Genomic DNA, 20,147 nt, shown 5'->3' with positions numbered 1-20,147 from the left:
AAACAGCAGAGCCCCATACAACTCCTGCGCTACATACACAAATTTAGCAGGATTTGCTGGACTTTAATAAGAGGTGCCAACTCTGCTTGATTTTCCTTCCCCACCCTCAAAACAGCGAAATTTACTATAATGGTCCCAGTATTCTACCCTAACTCAGATCAGTTAGTTTAGAATAGAATTAGACTAAAGGACCTTTCTAGGCTATAGGATTCAGTGTCATATCCACAGGTTGATTCATCAACTAACCCTTCCGAATCCCAGCACTTGCAGTTTAAGCAACAAAAGGCTAAAAACGAAAAAGTGAATATTTATCTCTTTTTTTTAAACAGTCTACTCCTAGTAAATTGACTATTTTTCTATTTATTCATTTGTTTGAATTAAGCAGGGTAGATAAACTCAAGTGTGAGTTTAGTTCTGCAAAAACTGGATGTTGCTAATCAGACTGTAATGTTTTAAAAATGTTTATTATGGGAACATAAATTCATTTCTTCTGATGATTTAAACCAAATTCTCAGTTCAGGAAAGTTGAATCACACATGGAAACGGCAGTGAACCAGAAATATTAAACAGTGTGGGAATTTGAACATTTCTACCAGTCATTCATGCACAGGTGTAACACTATGCTAGAATTTACATTTCCTAACAGTTTGGCAATAAACGCATTGAACAATTAACAGACGCTGCAAAACTAACCTCTCAACGGGGTCCCTCAGCATAACAATAAGTTTAGCAGCTGGTAGAACTGCATGAAGGAAGTCCTGAATTAAATATGGTGGTTCACCATTAACAGTGCGATGATAGAAATTCTGCCAAGCATTATTATCCCACATTGTGGAAGCACTTGCCTCACCTATAAAGAAAGAAAATGATTTTTTTAACTAAAGAGTAGAAAGCAAGCAAGATTCATTTCCCCATGGGAGATTGAGATATAGGGTGATCCTGACAATATTCTTTGGATTTGGTAACAGGACCAAAAAGTGGAAAGGTGCAGCACAGTTTAATACTGGGATGCACTGGGTAAGAGGGAAAGGCGCAGCACAGTTTAATACTGGGATGAACTGGGTAAGAGGGAAAGGTGCAGCACAGTTTAATACTGGGACGCACTGGGAGGAGGGAAAGGCGCAGCACAGTTTAATACTGGGATGAACTGGGTAAGAGGGAAAGGTGCAGCACAGTTTAATACTGGGACACACAGGGTAAGAGGGAAAGGTGCAGCACAGTTTAATACTGGGACGCACTGGGTAAGAGGGAAAGGTGCAGCACAGTTTAATACTGGGGCACACTGGGTAAGAGGGAAAGGTGCAGCACAGTTTAATACTGGGACACACAGGGTAAGAGGGAAAGGTGCAGCACAGTTTAATACTGGGACGCACTGGGTAAGAGGGAAAGGTGCAGCACAGTTTAATACTGGGGCACACTGGGTAAGAGGGAAAGGTGCAGCACAGCTTAATACTGGGATGCACTGGGTAAGAGGGAAAGGTGCAGCACAGTTTAATACTGGGACACACTGGGTAAGAGGGAAAGGTGCAGCACAGCTTAATACTGGGATGCACTGGGTAAGAGGGAAAGGTGCAGCACAGTTTAATACTGGGACGCACTGGGAGGAGGGAAAGGTGCAGCACAGTTTAATACTGGGACACACTGGGTAAGAGGGAAAGGTGCAGCACAGCTTAATACTGGGATGCACTGGGTAAGAGGGAAAGGTGCAGCACAGTTTAATACTGGGACACACTGGGTAAGAGGGAAAGGTGCAGCACAGTTTAATACTGGGACACAATATTGGGCAGGATTTTCTGTCCTGCTTGCCCTGAAACCGGAAAATCCCGCCCAAGGGCAATGGACCTTTCCATGATCCACCCCAATCCCTGCTACGCTTCCTGTGGTGGGCAGAATGGGAAAATTTGCCCTGTTGGGTAGAAGGTGCAGCACAATCTAATATAGGGTCACATTGTATTGGAAGAGGGAAGGTTCAAACTAACAAAGGAGCAGGAGTAGGCCATTTAGCCCCTCGAATCTGTCCTTTTGATCTATGACCTATCTCCATATAAAACACTTCGGAGGTACACCAATGTTGAGTTCCTAAACATTGAGCTCAAGTTGAAGCAAACACAAACCGTTGCTTCATAATGAATTCTAGTATCTGCATGTTTTGAGCAGGGAGTACATCACATCACCGCTCTAACATAATGTAGCCCATATAGACAATTCATCATTCAACCCTCATCTCTGCCACGAGGGCTGACAATGAATGGTGCAATGTCAGGGTACCAAAAGAGGGGAAAGGGAACTGAATGTACTTTTAAAACAAAACCATGCGTGGACAAATTAAATTTTGACAGCTGCTTTTACTTAGAATTACTTTCATCTGGTAATCCAGTAAAAGATCAGCTGCAGGAGCAGAAAGGCTTTCGTGCTTGAAACATGACGGAACTGTTCCTGCAAATTATCAGATTTTCCATCAGGTGAGCTGAAAGCTGAAACTATCTGAGCAAATGATCAGTTTAGAAAAACATTTCTGTAAAAACAATGCCCATTAATTGACATTAATCATACACTGACAAGCACGTAACTTGGGATTTAGCGTCTCAAATGTTTGGGAGCTGAAGAAATCATTTTAATACAGTGCGGGGGTGGAGGGGAGGAGGGAGTAACGGTCTCTCACCAATGACCATGTTGCTTTTAATGAGTTGTTCAGCAGATGAATTGGCTATCTGACTCTGAATCTGATGTGCTGCCAGATCAAAGAGATCCAGATAATCTTCAATTAGATATCGGTCATGGAAGCCGTTCCAGGGCTGAATAATACCTGCAAACAAAAACATGCTTTAGTACAGAATTTACATACCACTCCATTTTAAAATGATCTTCTCATTAAATTCATGGACCAGGGAACCAATTTAATGTCAAATTTCAAGATTACGCACTCAAAATTCCGTCAAGTGTCCTGAATTGTGTTTTATTACTGCATTTTTTGAAGCATCAGGAGTTTTGATTTCACTTTCCCATCCTAATAAAATGATGGACTAAGAACTGCCTATGCTCCCTAATGGTGATGTGCAATACACCACAGCAAGATATGAAATTCAATTTGATAAAACATTCTTTTATCTGTCCATGAATTATCTGGAGTCACATGTAGGCCAGGCCGGGTAAGGACAGCAGATTTCCTTCCCTAAAGGATATTGGCGAAACCAGGGTTTTTACAACAATCAGCAATAGTTTCATGGTCATCAGTAGGCTTTCAATTCTGGATTTTTTTTGATTGAATTCAAATCTCACCAACTGCCATGGTGGGATTTAAACCCAGGTTTCCAGAGCATTACGCTGAATCACTAGTTGTGATAATATCACTAAGCCACCACCTCCCCTTCAAAGGTACTGTTCAGTTATAAAAACCCAACTGATTCACTAAAGTTATCCAGGGAAGGAAACTTCAGTTATACAGTTTCTGATTGACCTGTGAGATCCTACTGAACTCTATTATTCAGCCAGATAATTCAGTTGTGAACAAGCACTGCAAAACACAATAAGTAGAATGTTGAATTAACCAATAACCTAGGTATTAGATGAGAACAATATCAGTAACAATTTCATCTTAGTCAACCCTGCAAATCTTTCCTCAAAAATATCCAGTGATTGTTGTGAAGCTTGGCAAACATACTCACAATCACGTCTACCAGCTAACACCCCGGCATCTGCACCATCCTTGGGTCCTACCAGCAGGAGAGTCCCATGAGAGGTGGTTCTGTAGCTGAATGGGCTCAGCCCTGCAAATCCTTAACATCAAGTTTACACAAAGTCTCATGACTTCAGGTCAACGTCACATTTTTTTGCTTTAGTCCCCTGCAGAGTCCACTGGATTCACAATCTGATTACCATATGCCACACCCATTAGTCAGTGAATAAGCATTCTTAATTATTATACACCATGTAAGAGGAAGAACTGCAGGAAACAAGGACACAACAGGTAACCTGAACAGAGGACATCAATGTTCACCACCATACAAAGCTCAGTAGTACGACTGCTCACTAAACCCAAACAAGTCCTGAAAGAATCAGCTCAAATTAAGGCTGCAAGAAGAGCCAACACAAGGCAATAATCTTTTTGATCCAATGTTTACCAACTTACCTGTTTTAGATATTTTTGTCTGCAATAGTATTGATGTAAGGATTACTACACAAAACTAAAAAAGACAGTTTCATTTCGCAGCAAGGATACCTTGCATCAGACAGTGTTTTCAATGTGACAAATGGAGAATAAATCGAGGACTGCAAAATTGGACATTCATTAGGGACTTTGGTCCTTCAGCACAAGCACTGCATGCTTCTGTTTAAAATTCATTTTACAGGATGTCGGCATCGCTAGCTCAGTTAACGTTTATCCATGTTGCCCTTCAGAAGGTGGTGGGTGAGCTACCTTCTTGAATTGCTACAGTCACTGAGGTGTACATACACTTCCAGCGCTGTTAGGGAGGGAGTTCCAGGATTTTGACCCAGTGACAGTAAAGGGACAGCCATTTATTTCAGGTTGGTGAGTGACTTGAGGGGGAACTTCCAGTTGGTGGTGTTCCCAGGTATCTGTGGCTCTTGTTCTTCTACATGGTAATGGTCATGGGTTTGGAAGGTGCTGCCTAAGGAACCTTGGTGAGTTCCTGCAATGCATCTTGTAGATGGTACGCACGGCTGCCACTGTTCATCTGTGGTGAAGGGATTGAATATTTGCGGAAGGAGTAGCAATCAAGCGAGCTGCTGTGGGTGGTGTTGAGCTTCCTGAATGTTGTTGGCGCCAGGTAAATGGAGAGGATTGCATTGCACTCCCACAATATTTAGATGGCTGGTACAGTTCAGCTTCTGGTCACTGGTAACCCCAAGATGTTGATAGTGGGGAATTCAACAATGGCTATGCCATTGACTGAACTACTACAAGCTTCATTACTATTAAACAAAGAACGAAAGCAAATCAAATGCAATAACTGTACTAGGAGCAGTACTAGATCTACCTCAAAACAAGACATTACAAAAGCTATGAAAATGCTCCAGAAAGACAAAAACCAAAGGTTAGTTTGGAAGGTTGGTTAGGAAGGTTCAGTCGCTAGGTATACATGGAGAGATAGCAAATTGGATTAGACATTGGCTCAATGGAAGAAGCCAGTGGGTGGTTGTGGAGGATTGCTTCTCTGAGTGGAGGCCTGTGACTAGTGGTGTGCCACAGGGATCAGTGCTGGATCCGTTGTTGTTTGTCATCTATATCAATAGATGATCTGGATGATAATGTGGTAAATTGGATCAGCAAATTTGCTGATGATACAAAGATTGGAGGTGTAATGGACAGTGGGGAAGGTTTTCAAAGTTTGCAGAGGGATTTGGCCCGGCTAGAAAAATAGGCTGAAAAATGGCAGATGGAGTTTAATGCAGACAAGTGTGAGGTATTGCACTTTGGAAGGACAAACCTAGGTAGAATATACAAGGTAAATGTTAGGACACTGAAGAGTGTAGTAGAACAGAGGGATCTGGGAGTACTGATACATAATTCCCTAAAAGTGGCGTCACAGGTAGATAGGGTCGTAAAGAGTGCTTTTGGAACATTGGCCTTTATAAATCAATGTATTGAGTTTAAGAGTTGGAATGTTATTTTGAGGTTGTACAAGACATTGGTGAGGCCGAATTTAGAGTATTGTGCGCAGTTTTGGTCACCTAATTACAGGAAGGATATTAATAAGGTTGAAAGAGTGCAGAGAATGTTTACAAGGATGTTGCCGGGACTTGAGAAACTGAGTTACAGAGAAAGATTGAATAGGTTAGGAATTTATTCCCTGGAGTGTAGAAGAATGAGGGGAGATTTGATAGAGGTATATAAAATTATGATGGGTACAGATAGAATGAATGCAAGCAGGCTTTTTCCACTGTGGCTAGGGGAGAAAAAAACTAGAGGACGTGGGTTAAGGGTGAAAGGGGGAAAAGTTTAAAGGGAATATTATGGGGGGGGAGGCTTCTTCGCACAGAGAGTGGTGGGAGTGTGGAATGAGCTGCCAGATGAAGTGGTGAATGCGGGCTCACTTTTAACATTTAAGAAAAACTTGGACAGGTACCTGGGTGAGAGGGGTGTGGAAGGATATGGTCCAGGTGCAGATCAGTGGGACGAGGCAGAAAAATGATTCAGCACAGCCAAGAAGGGCCAAAAGGCCTGTTTCTGTGCTGTGAGGTTCTGTGGTTTCTATGGTATAGAAAGAGCCAATCAGTCAGAGCAAAGTTCTGTATTCCAACAATGGCCAGTTGAGAATGATATTCAGATAACCAATGGAACGAATATAAAAATATCATCAACATGTTAGAGCCCAGCATTTTACATTAATGGTTAGGATATGTTTTATTTTCCTACTTCTTGAAAATAGTTCCTAAGATCTACCACCAAAGTGCTGAAGGGAAAATATCACATGATCATTCCAGTTCTCTTCACACACCTAACAGTGCACTAAGGTAGACTGTTGTTTGTATCCACAGTGAGTTATCCGTGGAACTGCTCACTAGTCTGTCACCAGAAACTTACATAGCTTTGACAAAAGGTCATCTGGACTCGAAACGTCAGCTTCTTTCTTTCCTTACAGATGCTGCTGAGATTTTCCAGCATTTTCTCTGTTGGCTAGAGAGGCGCAATTCCCCATCGAGCATGGCTGACCAGGAGTCTCTCCCACTCTTACCACCAGATATTGGTGTTTATAGAAGGAATTGCAAGTTGACACTGAGCCTGTTTGGTCACATTATGAACACACCTTCATTGGCCAACAAGTCCTGGGGTGAAACCTGAACTTGGAGATTCTGACTGCGAGCAGGAGTGTTACCCATTCTGTCCCAAGAGCCACATTATCATAGCTGTCAATATCAAGCAATTTGATTTACATAGCATGACATTTTATGCATTGGGTGCATATTAAGGATGGGTGTGTCTAGGCTGTATATAGGAATTGCTGACATTGCTGTACTTGAGAGAATCTTGATAGGAGGACTCTACGCTTTAAACATATTAATTAAAGGAAAGTTGAAACACAAAAGTACCCGATAGGAATATAGTCAAGGTGAGTGCACTGCTGAATTTACCCCAGTCGGTAGTGAAATCATACATGATAGCTAGGCTAGGCCCTAATTGGACTGCTGTCAGTAATTTTAATACACAATGCTGTGTCTATACTTGCCTGCCAAACATTAAAGCCCTGTTAGCCTCTCAGGAATCAGGGCACACATTCAAATATGGCTCAAAAACAAAATGTCAAGGATAATAAATCATTTTGCCAATATACAATATGCCATTGTATCCAATTTTGGAGTGTTTGACTGGAGAACCGGGAAAGTAATTTTAGAAAAATCAAAACCAGACTTAACGTTCTCTGAAACCATCTCAGTGTATCAGAATCACTCAAAGCATGACATTCGCTGACATCAGGTGACATCACGGAGGTACCATTCTACCAAGTGGACTAGCTCTACTGTGAAGGTTACATTTAAGATGTAGCCAAAATGCAGTGCTCCAACACAAATGTTACTACTTTTGGTGACATAGGAAATTATCCCAAAGCTTACCAACAGCATTAAAAAAAATTATTCATAAACAACCCTAAATGTAACTCTAAGGCGCATGAAAAATGCTATTTTGCTGGAAATGTAAAGCTAGTGGCTTTTGCTACCAAATAAACCTGTTGGATTTTAACCTGGCGTTGTGAGACTTCTTACAATGCATTTGGGACATGAATACGTATTTTAACGAGTAGAAATAAATTATATTGTTTTATATCTTTCAGTGAAAAGTAAAAAGGATTAAAGAGGGGTATTAATGTTAAAGGGACAAGATGGGTGCAATCTTACCAGTCATTTGCTGAAAGCAAGTTGGGAGAATTTGGCATCCAGTCAAATCTTTGTTCACTGCAGCAGGACCAGAGAATCCTGTCAGCATGAACAGCTGAAAGATTCCACCCAATGTCTTTTCTAAAGAGCTCTGATGCATGAGTCCCTGAAAAATTTGCTTTGTTACTTCATTTAAGGGGTTTTCTAATCAAGATTGTGATTGCAATATTTTTGTTTGAAAAGGTAGTTGCTTGATTTTATTGTAATTTACACTACTTATTTATTCTGTTAAAGCTTCTTTTTCTCAACTCTAATATCACTGGAAGGTCTCTGACACGTTTGCCTAAGACATCTGAGTATTTAAGTTAAAGTTAGAACATCCTGGTTGATTTCAAACGTTTCTCAATTTCCAATCAAAAAACTGGAAAAAATAAATTCACATTTGGATTTTTAACAGACCAATCCGACCAAACTTCTCCCTTTCGCTGAGGAGCTCTCTCTATCCAGCGGTTCAACACACGTCAGACCCCGCAGTCATTGTAAGCCCTTCAAATTTCACTTCATCTGGTCACGAAAACATGCGCAGTCACTTTACTTTGGAGGGGGGGATTGCTCTCTTCACTCCCTCAGTTAAACCTGATGTGTAGTTGCCGGCATTGGACTGAGGTAGGCAAAGTAAGTAGTCTCACAACACCAGGTTAAATTCCAACGGGTTTATTTGGTAGCACAAGCTTCAGAGTGTTGCCCCTTCATCAGTTGAGTCAACTCTTGGTAAATCTGTTGGACTTTAACCTGATGTTGTGAGACTTCTTACTCAGTTAAACTTGACAGTCCAACCCATCTTCCCATGGCACAGCACCAACCCGCAATCTTCTTCTGGGCAAATCCACCCCCTCAGTTCCTTTGCTCAAGAAAAAAACACATCTCCTCTGCCAATCTCCCTCTCCCATTTGACTGGCACTCTCGACCTCCATTCAGTTCCAGCTGAATTTGCCTATCCTCCCATTCATTGAGAGTCTATTTCCCTCAGTGCCATCAGTTCATGCTGTGCCTGTTCAGTCTAAAATACCTGCTCAGTTAATGCTGGAAACGCTCCGGCTGTCCTTTCCTCACTCCTGCCCCCAGTTTCTCTCCTCTCCTCACTGCCAGTCCATGGCTCCTTCTATCTCTTGTTGTGTACTGAGGAGTCAATGATACCGCTGAAACAGAGAACTTATTTACAGCTAACCAGGATATGCAACAACTTCATTTCTTAAAAAGAGAACTGTATTCTCAATAGCTTTGTGTTAATAACAGTACTGAAGGAGATCGCCAACCCAATGTACCTGTCCTAGACATCTCTGTTCATGGATATTTATGGCTGGCACCATGGCACAGCAGTTAGCACTGATGCCTCATTGCATCAGGGACCCATGTTTGATTCCACCCTTGGGTCACTGTCTTATGGAGTTTGCACATTTTCCCTGTGTCTGCATGTGTTTCCTCCAGGTGCTCCAGTTTCTTCCCACACTCCAAAAATATGCAGGTTAGGTGGATTTACCATGCTAAATTGCCACTTAGTGTCCCAAGATATGTAGGTTAGGGGGATTGGTGGGGTAAACGCGTGGGGTTATGGGGATTGAACCAGGGTAGAACGCTCTGATGGAGAATCGGTGCAGACGCAGTGGGCCAAATGGCCTACTCCTGCACTGTAGGGATTCTATGATTTGCTTGTGTTGATCAAAGCTCCCCCCAGTGAATTGAGAAATAAGCAACCAATATAATTTAAAAAACACTTAATATGACATGGAGCCATTTTGCATTTGCATCTCCACAATTCTTCGAAATGGTTAAGATTTGTGTGATCACATTAGTGAATATCGCTACTCCAGTCCCATATTTAACATTGTGTCACTGCTGAAGGAATACAATGTGAAATTTTAGCATGTCCCTGTTATCAGCACAATCATAGGATTACAAATTTTAAAAGTTATTTACTGACTCTCAGAATTTTAAACAAATCCTTCTGACAAATGATAGAAATACTGTTTGGAGCTTTGAATAAAGTAGTTGTGGTTATTGTAGGAGCAGCAAAGCCTCACCAGTTCCAGCAGATGACTAAATTATCCAAATTAGAGACTACAGTGCAGAACATCCCACAGCTTGGACACCCATACTTAAAATTCAAATATAGAATAATTTATAGGTTGAAATCTGTAGTAAGGCAATAATCCAAAAGCTCCGATTGTGCTAAACTTTGCAAATGGCTTAACGAGGATATTTTCTTTGTTTCTCTCTACCCTCCCTCGATCCCAAACCCCTGAACAGACAACAAAAATCTGTGGTCAACCCACTTCCTGGTCCTTTCCAATGTTGTTTTGAGTTGACCATCATGCACGCTGTGTCTGGGAGAGAACCTCCTCCTGGACTGAGCATTATTCAGTACCCCCTTTATAGTCGAGTGCCTGAGATTGAAACTGACCTGCTGCAGAGCCACGTACTGGTGCTTCAAGACCATTGTACTTCCTCATGTTCTTCAACATGACTTTCAGATGACCTTTTGAAGTAATAATTGTAACATTGCAAAAACCATTATGAAACAAACAGACAAATAATACACAATCTTGTGACTGGTAGAAAGATACAACAATTTTCTTTGAGATACATAGAATTACATAAAGCGTAGAGCACAGGAACAAGTCACTGGGCTCAAATGGTCTTTTCTAAAGTAAACGTTTCACGAGCCTCCTCCTGCTCCAGGTGTTTCATCTCAGCGTTTCCAGATATCTTTCAATTCCCTTTTCGCTTATGTGCAACCACTTTCTGTGGAAGTGAATTCCATATTCTAACCACTCTCTGAGTGACGGCATTTCTACTTATTTCACGACTGGATTTATTAACATCAACCCTTTCAGTAACTTGCAGATTCCAGTCCAATTTGTGCCTGCCTTGAAGTGTTTCTTCCCTATGAGTATCTGTTCATACTCAGTTATATGTTGTCAAATGCAAAATCTGTGAACCAATGCAATTAGGTAGTATTTTAAAATGTTATTTTCCTCAGAATACAAATGTGAACATACAAAATAGGAGCAGAAGCAGACTACACAACTCCTTAAGCCTGCTCTGCCATTCAATCAGATCATGGTTGGTCTTTTTGTGTTTTGAATTCCACATTTCTGTCTACTTCCTATAACCTTTGATTCTTTTGCCTAACAAGTATCTATCTACCTCTGCCTGAATATCCCCCCCCACCTCCACTGCCCTCTGAGGCAGAGTGTCCCAAATTCACACAACCCTCTGAGAGAGAGAGATTCTCCTCACCTCAAGTGCTACTCCTAGTTTTAGAAACAGTACACCCTGGTTCACCCACAAGAGAAAACATCCTTTCCACAAGCACCTTGTCAAACTATTCAGGATTTTGTTATATTTCAATTAAGTCACCCCTCACACATATAAATTTCAGTGGAAACAGACCCAGTTTTGTAAACCTATCATCATAAGACAATCCACTCATTCCAGTCATTGATCTAGTAAACCTCCTCTGAAACGCCGCCTTTATGTCCTTCCTTGAATAAGGAGACCAAAACTGTACACTGTAGTCGAGATGTGGTCTCATCAATACCCTGCATAACTGAACCATAACATCCTTATTTCCAGGCTCAATTCCTCTTGTCATAAAGGATAGCATTCCATTAACCTTCTTAATTACTTGCTGTACCTGCATACAAACGTTTTGCAACTTATGCACCCAAAATCCTACATCCCTCTGCACCTCAGCATTCTGCAATCATTCTCCATTTAAGTAATACTCTTTTCTTTTATTCTATCTTCCAAAGAGAACAATTTCACACTTCCCCACATTATCCATATGCCACCCACTCCAACTGTCAGATTTTTGTCCACTCACTCAATCTCTGTGTGCCACCTCCATATGTACTCTTCATAACATATTTTCTGACTTATATTTGTGTCATCTGCATTTTTAGCTACCACACCTTCTCTCCCCTCACCTAAGTCATTGATACAAATTGTAAAAAGTTGACGACCTTGTGTGACTCCACTCGTCACATCCTGCCAATCAAACACAGACCCCTTCTATGTAGACTCTGCTAGCCAATCTTTCATCTCTGCTATTGTTATGTTAAGCTAACTGGTCTATAGTTTCCTGTATTCTGCTTTCCTCCCTTCTTGAATAGAGTGGTTATATTTGCTATATTCTAGTCTAATAAAACATTTTCAGAATCCAATGACTTTTGGAAAATTAACATTGGCGCATCTACTACCTTATTAGCCACCTCTTTTAAGACCCTTACATAAGGTCCATCTGGATCAGAGACTTGTCAGCCTGCAGCTCCATCAGTTTGCTTTGTGCCATTTCCCTAGTGATTATAATTTTACCAAGTTCCTCTCTCCCCTCCTCCTGCTTTACAGCTATTATTGAAATGTTTTTGTATTCTCTATAACAAAGACCGAAGCAAAATATTTGTTAATTTCAGCTGCCATTTTCTTATTATCTACTATTAACTCACCATTATCACTCTCTCAGGACCATCAGTCAATTTACTTAGTCTTTTCCTTTTTAAATAGCTATCCATTTATAAATTTCTAGCCATCTTTCTCTCGTACTCTAATTTCTTTCCCCGATTCACCTTTTAGCAATTTTCTGTCATTCTTATTTTCTCAGCAATCAAATGACCTTCATGCAGTTATGTACTTTTTCTTGGCGTTTGATCCTTTCCTTAATTTCTTTAGTTAAACACGAATGTTTGGATCCTCTTCTGAGAATTTTTCTTTGTAGTAGGAATACACTTCTGCGAATTCTAAAATATTCCCCAAATGTCTGCCATTGCTTGTCTATTGATCTGCCGCCTTGCCTAGTACCCCAATACACTTGAGCTAGCCTAGCTTTCATGCCCATATTGTTGTCCTTCTTCTTTAAATTTACAACACTAGTCTTAGACCTACTCTTCCCCTTTTCAAACTTGATATAAAATTCATATTGTTACCTGATGCCTTCACTGATTAATTATTCCTGTCACATCACATAATACCAAGTCTGATATAATCCATTCTCTGGTTGGTTCCAGAATATGCTGCTCCAAGAAATTATGTGGAAAGCATTCTATGAAGTCCTTACCCATGCTACCACAGCCAATTTGTTTCTTCCAGCCTCTATGTGGATTAAGGTCACCATTTATTGTTATCCCTTTATCACAGGCTCCTAATATTTCTTCTTTTATACTTTGTCCTACATTGTAGTTACTATTAAGGGTCTGTAGACCAATCACACTCCTGTACTAACCTGTATCTCCACCCAAACTGATTCCACATCCTGATCTCCTCAACCAAAGTCATCTAGAAATATTGCACCAGCACCATTATTGATCAACAATCCTACCTCTCCACCTTTACCAAGCCTCCTATTCTTCTTGAATGTCACATTCCCCTCAATATTCAAGATCCATCCCAGTCATCCTGTAGCCACATCACTGTAATGGCTATCAGATCATATTTATTACTTCAATGTGAACCATTAGTTCATTTATTTGTTACAAATTTACTCTAAATATTTTCCATTGTAAGGGACAACAGGGTGAAGATTTTTTAAAACAGAAAACAAGTTTATTGAAAAAAAGTATTTGTACTTTTAGGAAAAGGCAAAACAAGGGACCACGAAGGATCTGTAATTTCTGCTTTATTGCCCTGGTTTTCTCAGCATGATTCAAAAAAATAAATCAATACAGAAGAGTGGAGTGTTTTAAACATAAATTGCATTCAGAGCAACTTGAGTTCCTGCAATCACTTGTGTTAGTATTAAAGCCTTTGGGCTTGAAGCAGTCTTCGCTCTCATCCCCAAGGTTATCACCACTGGGCGTATCTATTAACTGCATTAATTTGCTGGCCTTCAGGGATACTTCAAAAATCAAACGGTTCTTTGAGGTCCAAGGACACTTGACACCACGTTCTATAAGCTGTTAAATACAATTTGTGTGTCAACTCATGAAGAAGCTGACTAAATTAACTTCAACATCACAAGAAATTAGCTCTATAGGATTTTTCAAAAGTGAATTTCCGTCACTTAAAACTGAATTACACAGGTGATGATTGATTGACACCCATTTTTTTTAAAAAGCACAAACTGTTCAGCCCGTTCATTATTTAAGACCTCTGTCAAGTCATCTTTAATTCATCGCCTTATCCAAGGAAAAGAGCCCTGACCTGTTCAATTTTTCATAATCGCTGTAATCTTTCAGTCCTGCTACCGTCCTTTTTAATCTTTTGTGTGCTTTCCCCAGTGCTTCCATGTTCTTTTTACGGCCTGGAGACCAGAACTCTGCACAATACTCTGACTGTGACCAGACTAGAGACCTATACAAGTTTAACATAACTATTTCTGAATTCCATTACCCCTCAAAACAAATTACAATGCGTTGTTAGCATATTCTATTGCTTTTCTGACCCTTAGCATTGCTTTTAATAAATTGTTCATCCATATCCTTGGATCCCTTTGCTCTTCCACCCTTTTTAGCCCCTTTCATTTTCAAAGATGTAAGTGATGATTCTATGTTTCCTATCAAAAGCCCTCACTTTAACATTTATAAATGTTAAAATCCAATTCCTTGTATGCACTGTTCAGTAGCATTGCAAATAATCTGACAATGCCATTGGTATATTTGCCAGCTGGAAACTTGGTGGCATGGCGGCACAGTAGTTAGCACTGCTGCCTCACAGCACCAAGGACCTGGGTTCGATTCCTGGCTTGGATCACAGTCTGTGTGGAGTTTATATATTCTCCCCATGTCTGCTCCGGGTGCTCTGATTTCCTCTCGCAGTTCGAAAGAGACGCTGGTTAAGTGCATTGACCATGCTAAACTCATCCTCAGTGTACCCAAACAGACACTGGAGTGTGGTGATCAGGGGATTTTCACAGTAACTTCACTGCAGTGTTGATGTAAGCCTGCTTGTGACACTAATAAATAAACTAAAACTAAAAAGCTTTTTGAAATGTGCCAGTTCCTCGTAATACTGGAAATTAATGTTGCCTTTCATTTTCCAACTACAGACTGTCCCGAACACAGCTTGCCCAGTGTTAAATACCTTTACAGTAACTGTTCCCTTTCATTCACAAAACTGTGGGCTAGTATCCATCCCGACAGTTCCTCATAGGCATGTAATCTAAATGATGAGGCCAAATGACAAGTAGGCTCCACACAATAACTTTTATTTAAAGTTTCTTAGCTCTACAATGGGAGTGTGCAACAATGCATGCCACTTACCAAATCTTTTTCTTGTCCACCAGTGAGGTTCTTTGACAATGGAAAAACTCACTTCTGGATGAAGTCTAAGTCTGTTGTACAGATCTGTAGTCCCACATTTGGGTTGCCCTATAATGTAGAAATAAGGAAGACAGCGCAGGCGGTAGTGTTCGTTCCCACGGTGTTGCAAGTGTTTCCAAATGACCTTTTTCAAGTAATCAAATATAGTCTGAAAATGCTTTGTGTGTAAAAAATAGGCATTTTTCTTATAAGGGTCCGTGGATGCAGTCCCCGTGTATCGTGTATACCAACAATGGTTCTTCACATTTTGAAGAAACTTTTGTGGAATGACAGAAAATAGCTGTAATATAAACATAACAAAAAAGTTAAGGAAGTCAATCCCTAGCTTTCATTCTAAAATAAGCTTCCACAAATACACATGCCATCAAGAATATGGCTTAACTAGCCACATTGGGATAGAAATTGGCCATGATCTGTTTTCTGTCACGCACAGTCCACTTCCAAATCCAAGGTTCACCCGAAAACAGGTCTTGGATTTCATCTCAGTAATTTGAATGATCTGTTGATATCAGTCAAGCCCAGGGACCCAGCACAGCTAGATCATAGAATCATAGAATTGCTATCGTGCACAAGGAAGCCATTCAGCCCATCGAGTGGATGGCATGGTGCACAGTAATGAGCACTGCTGCCTTACAGCACCAGGGACCCAGGTTTGGGTCATTGTGCAGAGTTTGCATGTTCTCCCAGTGTCCACATGAGTTTCCTCTGGGTGCTCCGGTTTCCTCCCACAGTCTGAAAGACGAGCTGGTTAGGTGCATTGGCCCAAACAGGCGCCGGACTGTGGTGATTAGGAGAATTTCACAGTTACTTCATTGCAGTGTTAATGTAAGCCTTACTTGTGACTAATAAACAAACTTTAACTTTACTTGAGTCTGCATCAACCATAATCCCACGCAGGCCCTATCCTCACAACCCTACTTATTTACCTACTAACCCCCTGACAATAAGGGCCAATCCACATAACCCACCCATCTTTGGACTGTGGGAGGAAACCAGGGCACCCAGAGGAAACCCACGCAGACACAGGGAGAATGTGCAGACTCTGCACAGACAGTGACCCAAGCTGGGAATCGAACTGGAATCCCTGGTGCTGTGAGGCAGCTGCGCTAACCCACTGTGCCACCGAGCCGTCCCAATAAGATTTTTTTAATCTCAGTGGAAATGAGAACAAAGAGGGATGTAACTAGGCAGTTGATTTGCTACCATCCATTTTTTTAGCGTGATATAAAATTAAAACAAGCCCCAAGTGTTTACAGCAATGTAACCTTCAATCTGCAGACGGCTGGGTCAGCAGTTCTCCTGATTTCATTCCCAATGAGCTAAACAATTATCTAGTTGTGCTGGCTCACCGGACATGAGAGGTGCCAACAGCTCATCCAAATTACTGAAATGAGAGCCAAGACCCAATTTTGGGTTAACCTTGTATGCAGAGGTATGCTATGTGCACATTGTTTTTTTTACCTGAGAGGAAAGAAATCATGGCCAATTTCTATGCCAACGTGACTCGATCAGGGGTGGCAGCGTCTTACCAACAATCCCGAATATCTGTGAGTTCAAATTTCACCAAAAATTGGAAGAACCTAAGTTGCTTTATGCAGAAATCTGGAAGAACTTCCTGAGAACTGAGTTCACGGAATTCTGTATTTTGGAGAGGCACAGTGGCACGGTGGTTAGCACTGCTGCCTCACAGCGCCAGGAACCTGGGTTCGATTCCCGGCTTGGGTCACTGTCTGTGTGGAGTCTGCACATTCTCCCTGTGTCCGCGTGGATTTCCTCTGAGTACTCTGGTTTCCTCCCACATTCCAAAAGACGTGTTGGTCAGGTGCACTGGCCATGCTAAATTGTCCCTTAGTGTACCCGAACAGGCGCCGGAGTGTGGCAACTAGGGGATTTTCACAGTAACTTCATTGCAGGGTTAATGTAAGCCGAATTGTGACACTAATAAATAACGTTTGGTCGCTTTGATTGTAGTTTAGCATTAAGAATTGCCAGGAACAAGTTGAAGAGCCAGGCATACACTCGGGTGTTCTGGCCAATGTTCCTCCAACAAACAATGCCACGCGTTAAAAAAAGAGATTAACCAGTCACTTGTCTCGATGCTATTTGTGGGACCTTGCTTGTAAAAAAACTGTCAAATTTACCCACCTAACACTAGGAATGACACAAGATAATTAATTCCGTGTGAGGTGTTTTGAGACGTTACTGGGAGATGTGCTAGGTCACTATATAAATGGAAATTCTACCTTAAAAAAAATTATTAACTTCCTCACGATTCTTTTTCAGACACTCAAAGTAAATGAATCCATCAATGGAACCTTGAGAGTTATGCTGCCTCTTGGCAATCACTAAAAGCTTAGTATTTTGGGATATTCTCAAAGGATTGATGTGAAAACTAAGATGCACTTCGCATCTTTCCAGTTTAAAACATATTTAGTTTTATAAATCTCAAGATACAGCATACGGGAACTAAAAAAATGGTTTTTGAACTCTGTTTATATGAATTGCGCAATCCTCACTGAAGGTTACAGCAATAAGTATGGACATGGATAAACAAGCACTTCATTCCAGGCTGCTGGCCCAAGGTGTTTTACTGAACAATAGCCCAGACTGAATAGTGAAGATATGATATGATTGATGGGTGTTCTGGAAATTTGTTCGTCGCTGGGCGAGTGAATTATGTTGCATTTGTGTATTATTTGACAAAGCCATGATTAAATGGATGGGCTTGGAACCATAAAATGGTAGGCAGTACTGAGTTTATAAAAGAAGTTTACATCTTGGGACGTTAAGGGGCAATCACCCATCTCAGTACTAATGAATAATTTTAAAAGCAAAATCACTCCCAGTATTAGATCCGCCACAAGGTAAATACACTGCATTTCAGCATTTCATAGTAGTTGGTTGGCATACCAGTGAAAGATGTTTTTCAAAGTCAGGAACAGAGATGATCCTTAGTATTGACTGCATTCCAGTAAAGTGAGTCTAACCTATTAGTTACGTGCAGTAACTTGTAAAGTTAGTCTAGACTGCAGCACAGAGTGAGATCCATAAAAAGTGATGGCAATAATTTAACTACGAATAAATACACTAAGTGGAAAATTGTTGCGTGCTATATACTGGTGGCTTAATAACCCATCTGAATGTTGCAGGAATGCTTAAGTATTGTTTTCTGAAGACATCGTGGAAATCATTGCAACAGATATATTATAGAAGAATATACTTCAACTCACATGTGCTTCTTGCTTTACAAGGTCCTCCCTCCTTGGCAGTCGTCTTGGCATGAGCTGAGGTTTGGAATCACTTGTTTCAGTGAAGAGTTCCGGTGTTGCATAGCTGATTCTTTCCAACCAACTAAACGGCGAGGAATCAGCGTCGCCCTCAATTTCTGCAGAGTCTAATTCTGGAGATTCTTCATTATTTGTGTTTGTACTGTATTGGAATGGGGATGGAGTCAGCAGCAATTTCTGTTGGTCTCTGGTTAAAATATAAGACGCCATAACTAGGCAGAGTATAATGACTCCCAAAAACAGGGTGCCATGTTTGGCTTTCCATGTGAAAATGTACCCACTCCACCCAAACCTGCGCTCCGCCTTGATCTCCAGTGTTGCCAGCAGTTTCATTGGCTGACGTTCTGCTTCATGAAATAGTGGCGGCAGTTTTTGGTAGCCTTTGTTGCACGTGAACGAGGCAAGCTTATTTTCTATATGATCAGTCCCTGGATGCATGTTACTCGGTCATGTACCTTGTAACCGTGAAGCAAAGGTACACTGCAATTGTGTATTAAGTAACTACATCTTCAACTGATGTCCTGGACTAAGTTATTTTGTCACCCTGACATTGAAAATAGTCAACCTCGGTCGATAAGTGGTTTGGCACAATCTTGTTCGTAAGTTGAGAGGACACTTTCCCGATGTCAATCAGTGGATCAGACTACGTTTAAATATATCTGCCAAAAGAGAGAAAAACATGCAATAAGTATAAAGATGTACCTTCTTTCACTTACTAAAAAATACCAATAACCATCTTACACACACAATTTAGGGTGGCACGGTGGCATTAACACTGCCTCACAGCACCAGGAACCGGATTCAATTCCGGCCTCAGATGACCGTCTGTGTGAAGTTCGCCCATTCTCCCCGTGTCTTCCAGGGTGCTCTGGTTTCCTCCCACACTCCAAAGATGTGCGGGTTAGGTTGATTGGCCACGCTATACTGTCCCTTATTGTCCTAAGATGTGTAGGTTAGCGGGATTAGCAGAGTAAACGCATGGGGTTAAGAATATGGGCCAGGGGGGTGGGCCAGGGTAAGATGCTCCGCTGGAGAGTCATTGCAGAATCAATGGGCCGAATGGTGTCCTTCTGCACAATAGGGATTTTATGATTCTATGAAATGTCAGATAAGGATTGGGGGTGGGGGGGGGGTTGCTAGTGAAACTTCCCCAAGTCCATTGCCATTGTGCCCTTTAACCAGGTCCCCTATTCACCCTCTATGCTGAGACCCCCTGATCCTGCATTTTACCGGGGCTCCTTGACATGGTGGGTCAGGCTGCAGTCCCAGCAGTGGCCACAGTACCTGGATGGCAGTACTAGCCAGCCAAACATATTACTGGTGAGAATGGGGATTAAAAATCTCTTAAAACCAACAGCTTATTCCACAGCTCGATTGGCTGGTCTCTCTCTCTCTCAGCAGGACTTCCTCCCTAGAAAAGGGCGTACGTCTTGCTTCAATACAATCCCAGCAGCACTGCTGGTGCTTAAAGCTGCCAGCCTCCCATGGGCTGGAAGCTCTCAGGGATTGGGACATGGCACCACACCAGGGTGTCCGGTGGGGGGAACGTTGCCTCACAGAAGCCAAGAAGCCTAATGGGAGCAGGTAAATGCACCAATGGGACCCAATCCCATCAGGCCTACTGAAAATGGCAGCAGTGAGGTTGTCACAGGAGAACAGGCCTCCTGCCATGATCATTAAGTTACACCCATTGATTTTGTTTCTTTCT

At 41.5% G+C, this 20,147-nt stretch overlaps 1 protein-coding gene across 2 annotated transcripts in view; it reads right to left on the bottom strand.

The window, feature by feature from the left end:
• Positions 1 to 20,147, bottom strand: part of LOC145354402 (carbohydrate sulfotransferase 15-like) — a 77,717-nt gene that overhangs the window by 19,329 nt on the left and 38,241 nt on the right. Inside the window, exons 2-6 of one of the 2 annotated variants that reach the window (XM_080205674.1) lie at positions 18,383 to 19,098; positions 15,093 to 15,432; positions 10,298 to 10,372; positions 2,663 to 2,806; positions 694 to 850 (exon numbers count right to left, since the gene is read on the bottom strand). In XM_080205674.1, the coding sequence (XP_080061800.1) occupies positions 694 to 850; positions 2,663 to 2,806; positions 10,298 to 10,372; positions 15,093 to 15,432; positions 18,383 to 18,877 (1,211 nt within the window). In that variant the 5' untranslated portion in view covers positions 18,878 to 19,098. The remainder of the gene's footprint in view (positions 1 to 693; positions 851 to 2,662; positions 2,807 to 10,297; positions 10,373 to 15,092; positions 15,433 to 18,382; positions 19,099 to 20,147) is intronic. The other variant, XM_080205675.1, reaches the window with a different exon arrangement.

This window comes from Carcharhinus amblyrhynchos, chromosome 17, assembly GCF_965287045.1.
Source record: "Carcharhinus amblyrhynchos chromosome 17, sCarAmb.v2.hapA, whole genome shotgun sequence".
Lineage (NCBI taxonomy): Eukaryota > Metazoa > Chordata > Chondrichthyes > Carcharhiniformes > Carcharhinidae > Carcharhinus > Carcharhinus amblyrhynchos.
The sequence above is the reverse complement of the archived record's forward strand: the minus strand, read 5'-3'. Positions and strand labels throughout refer to the sequence as shown.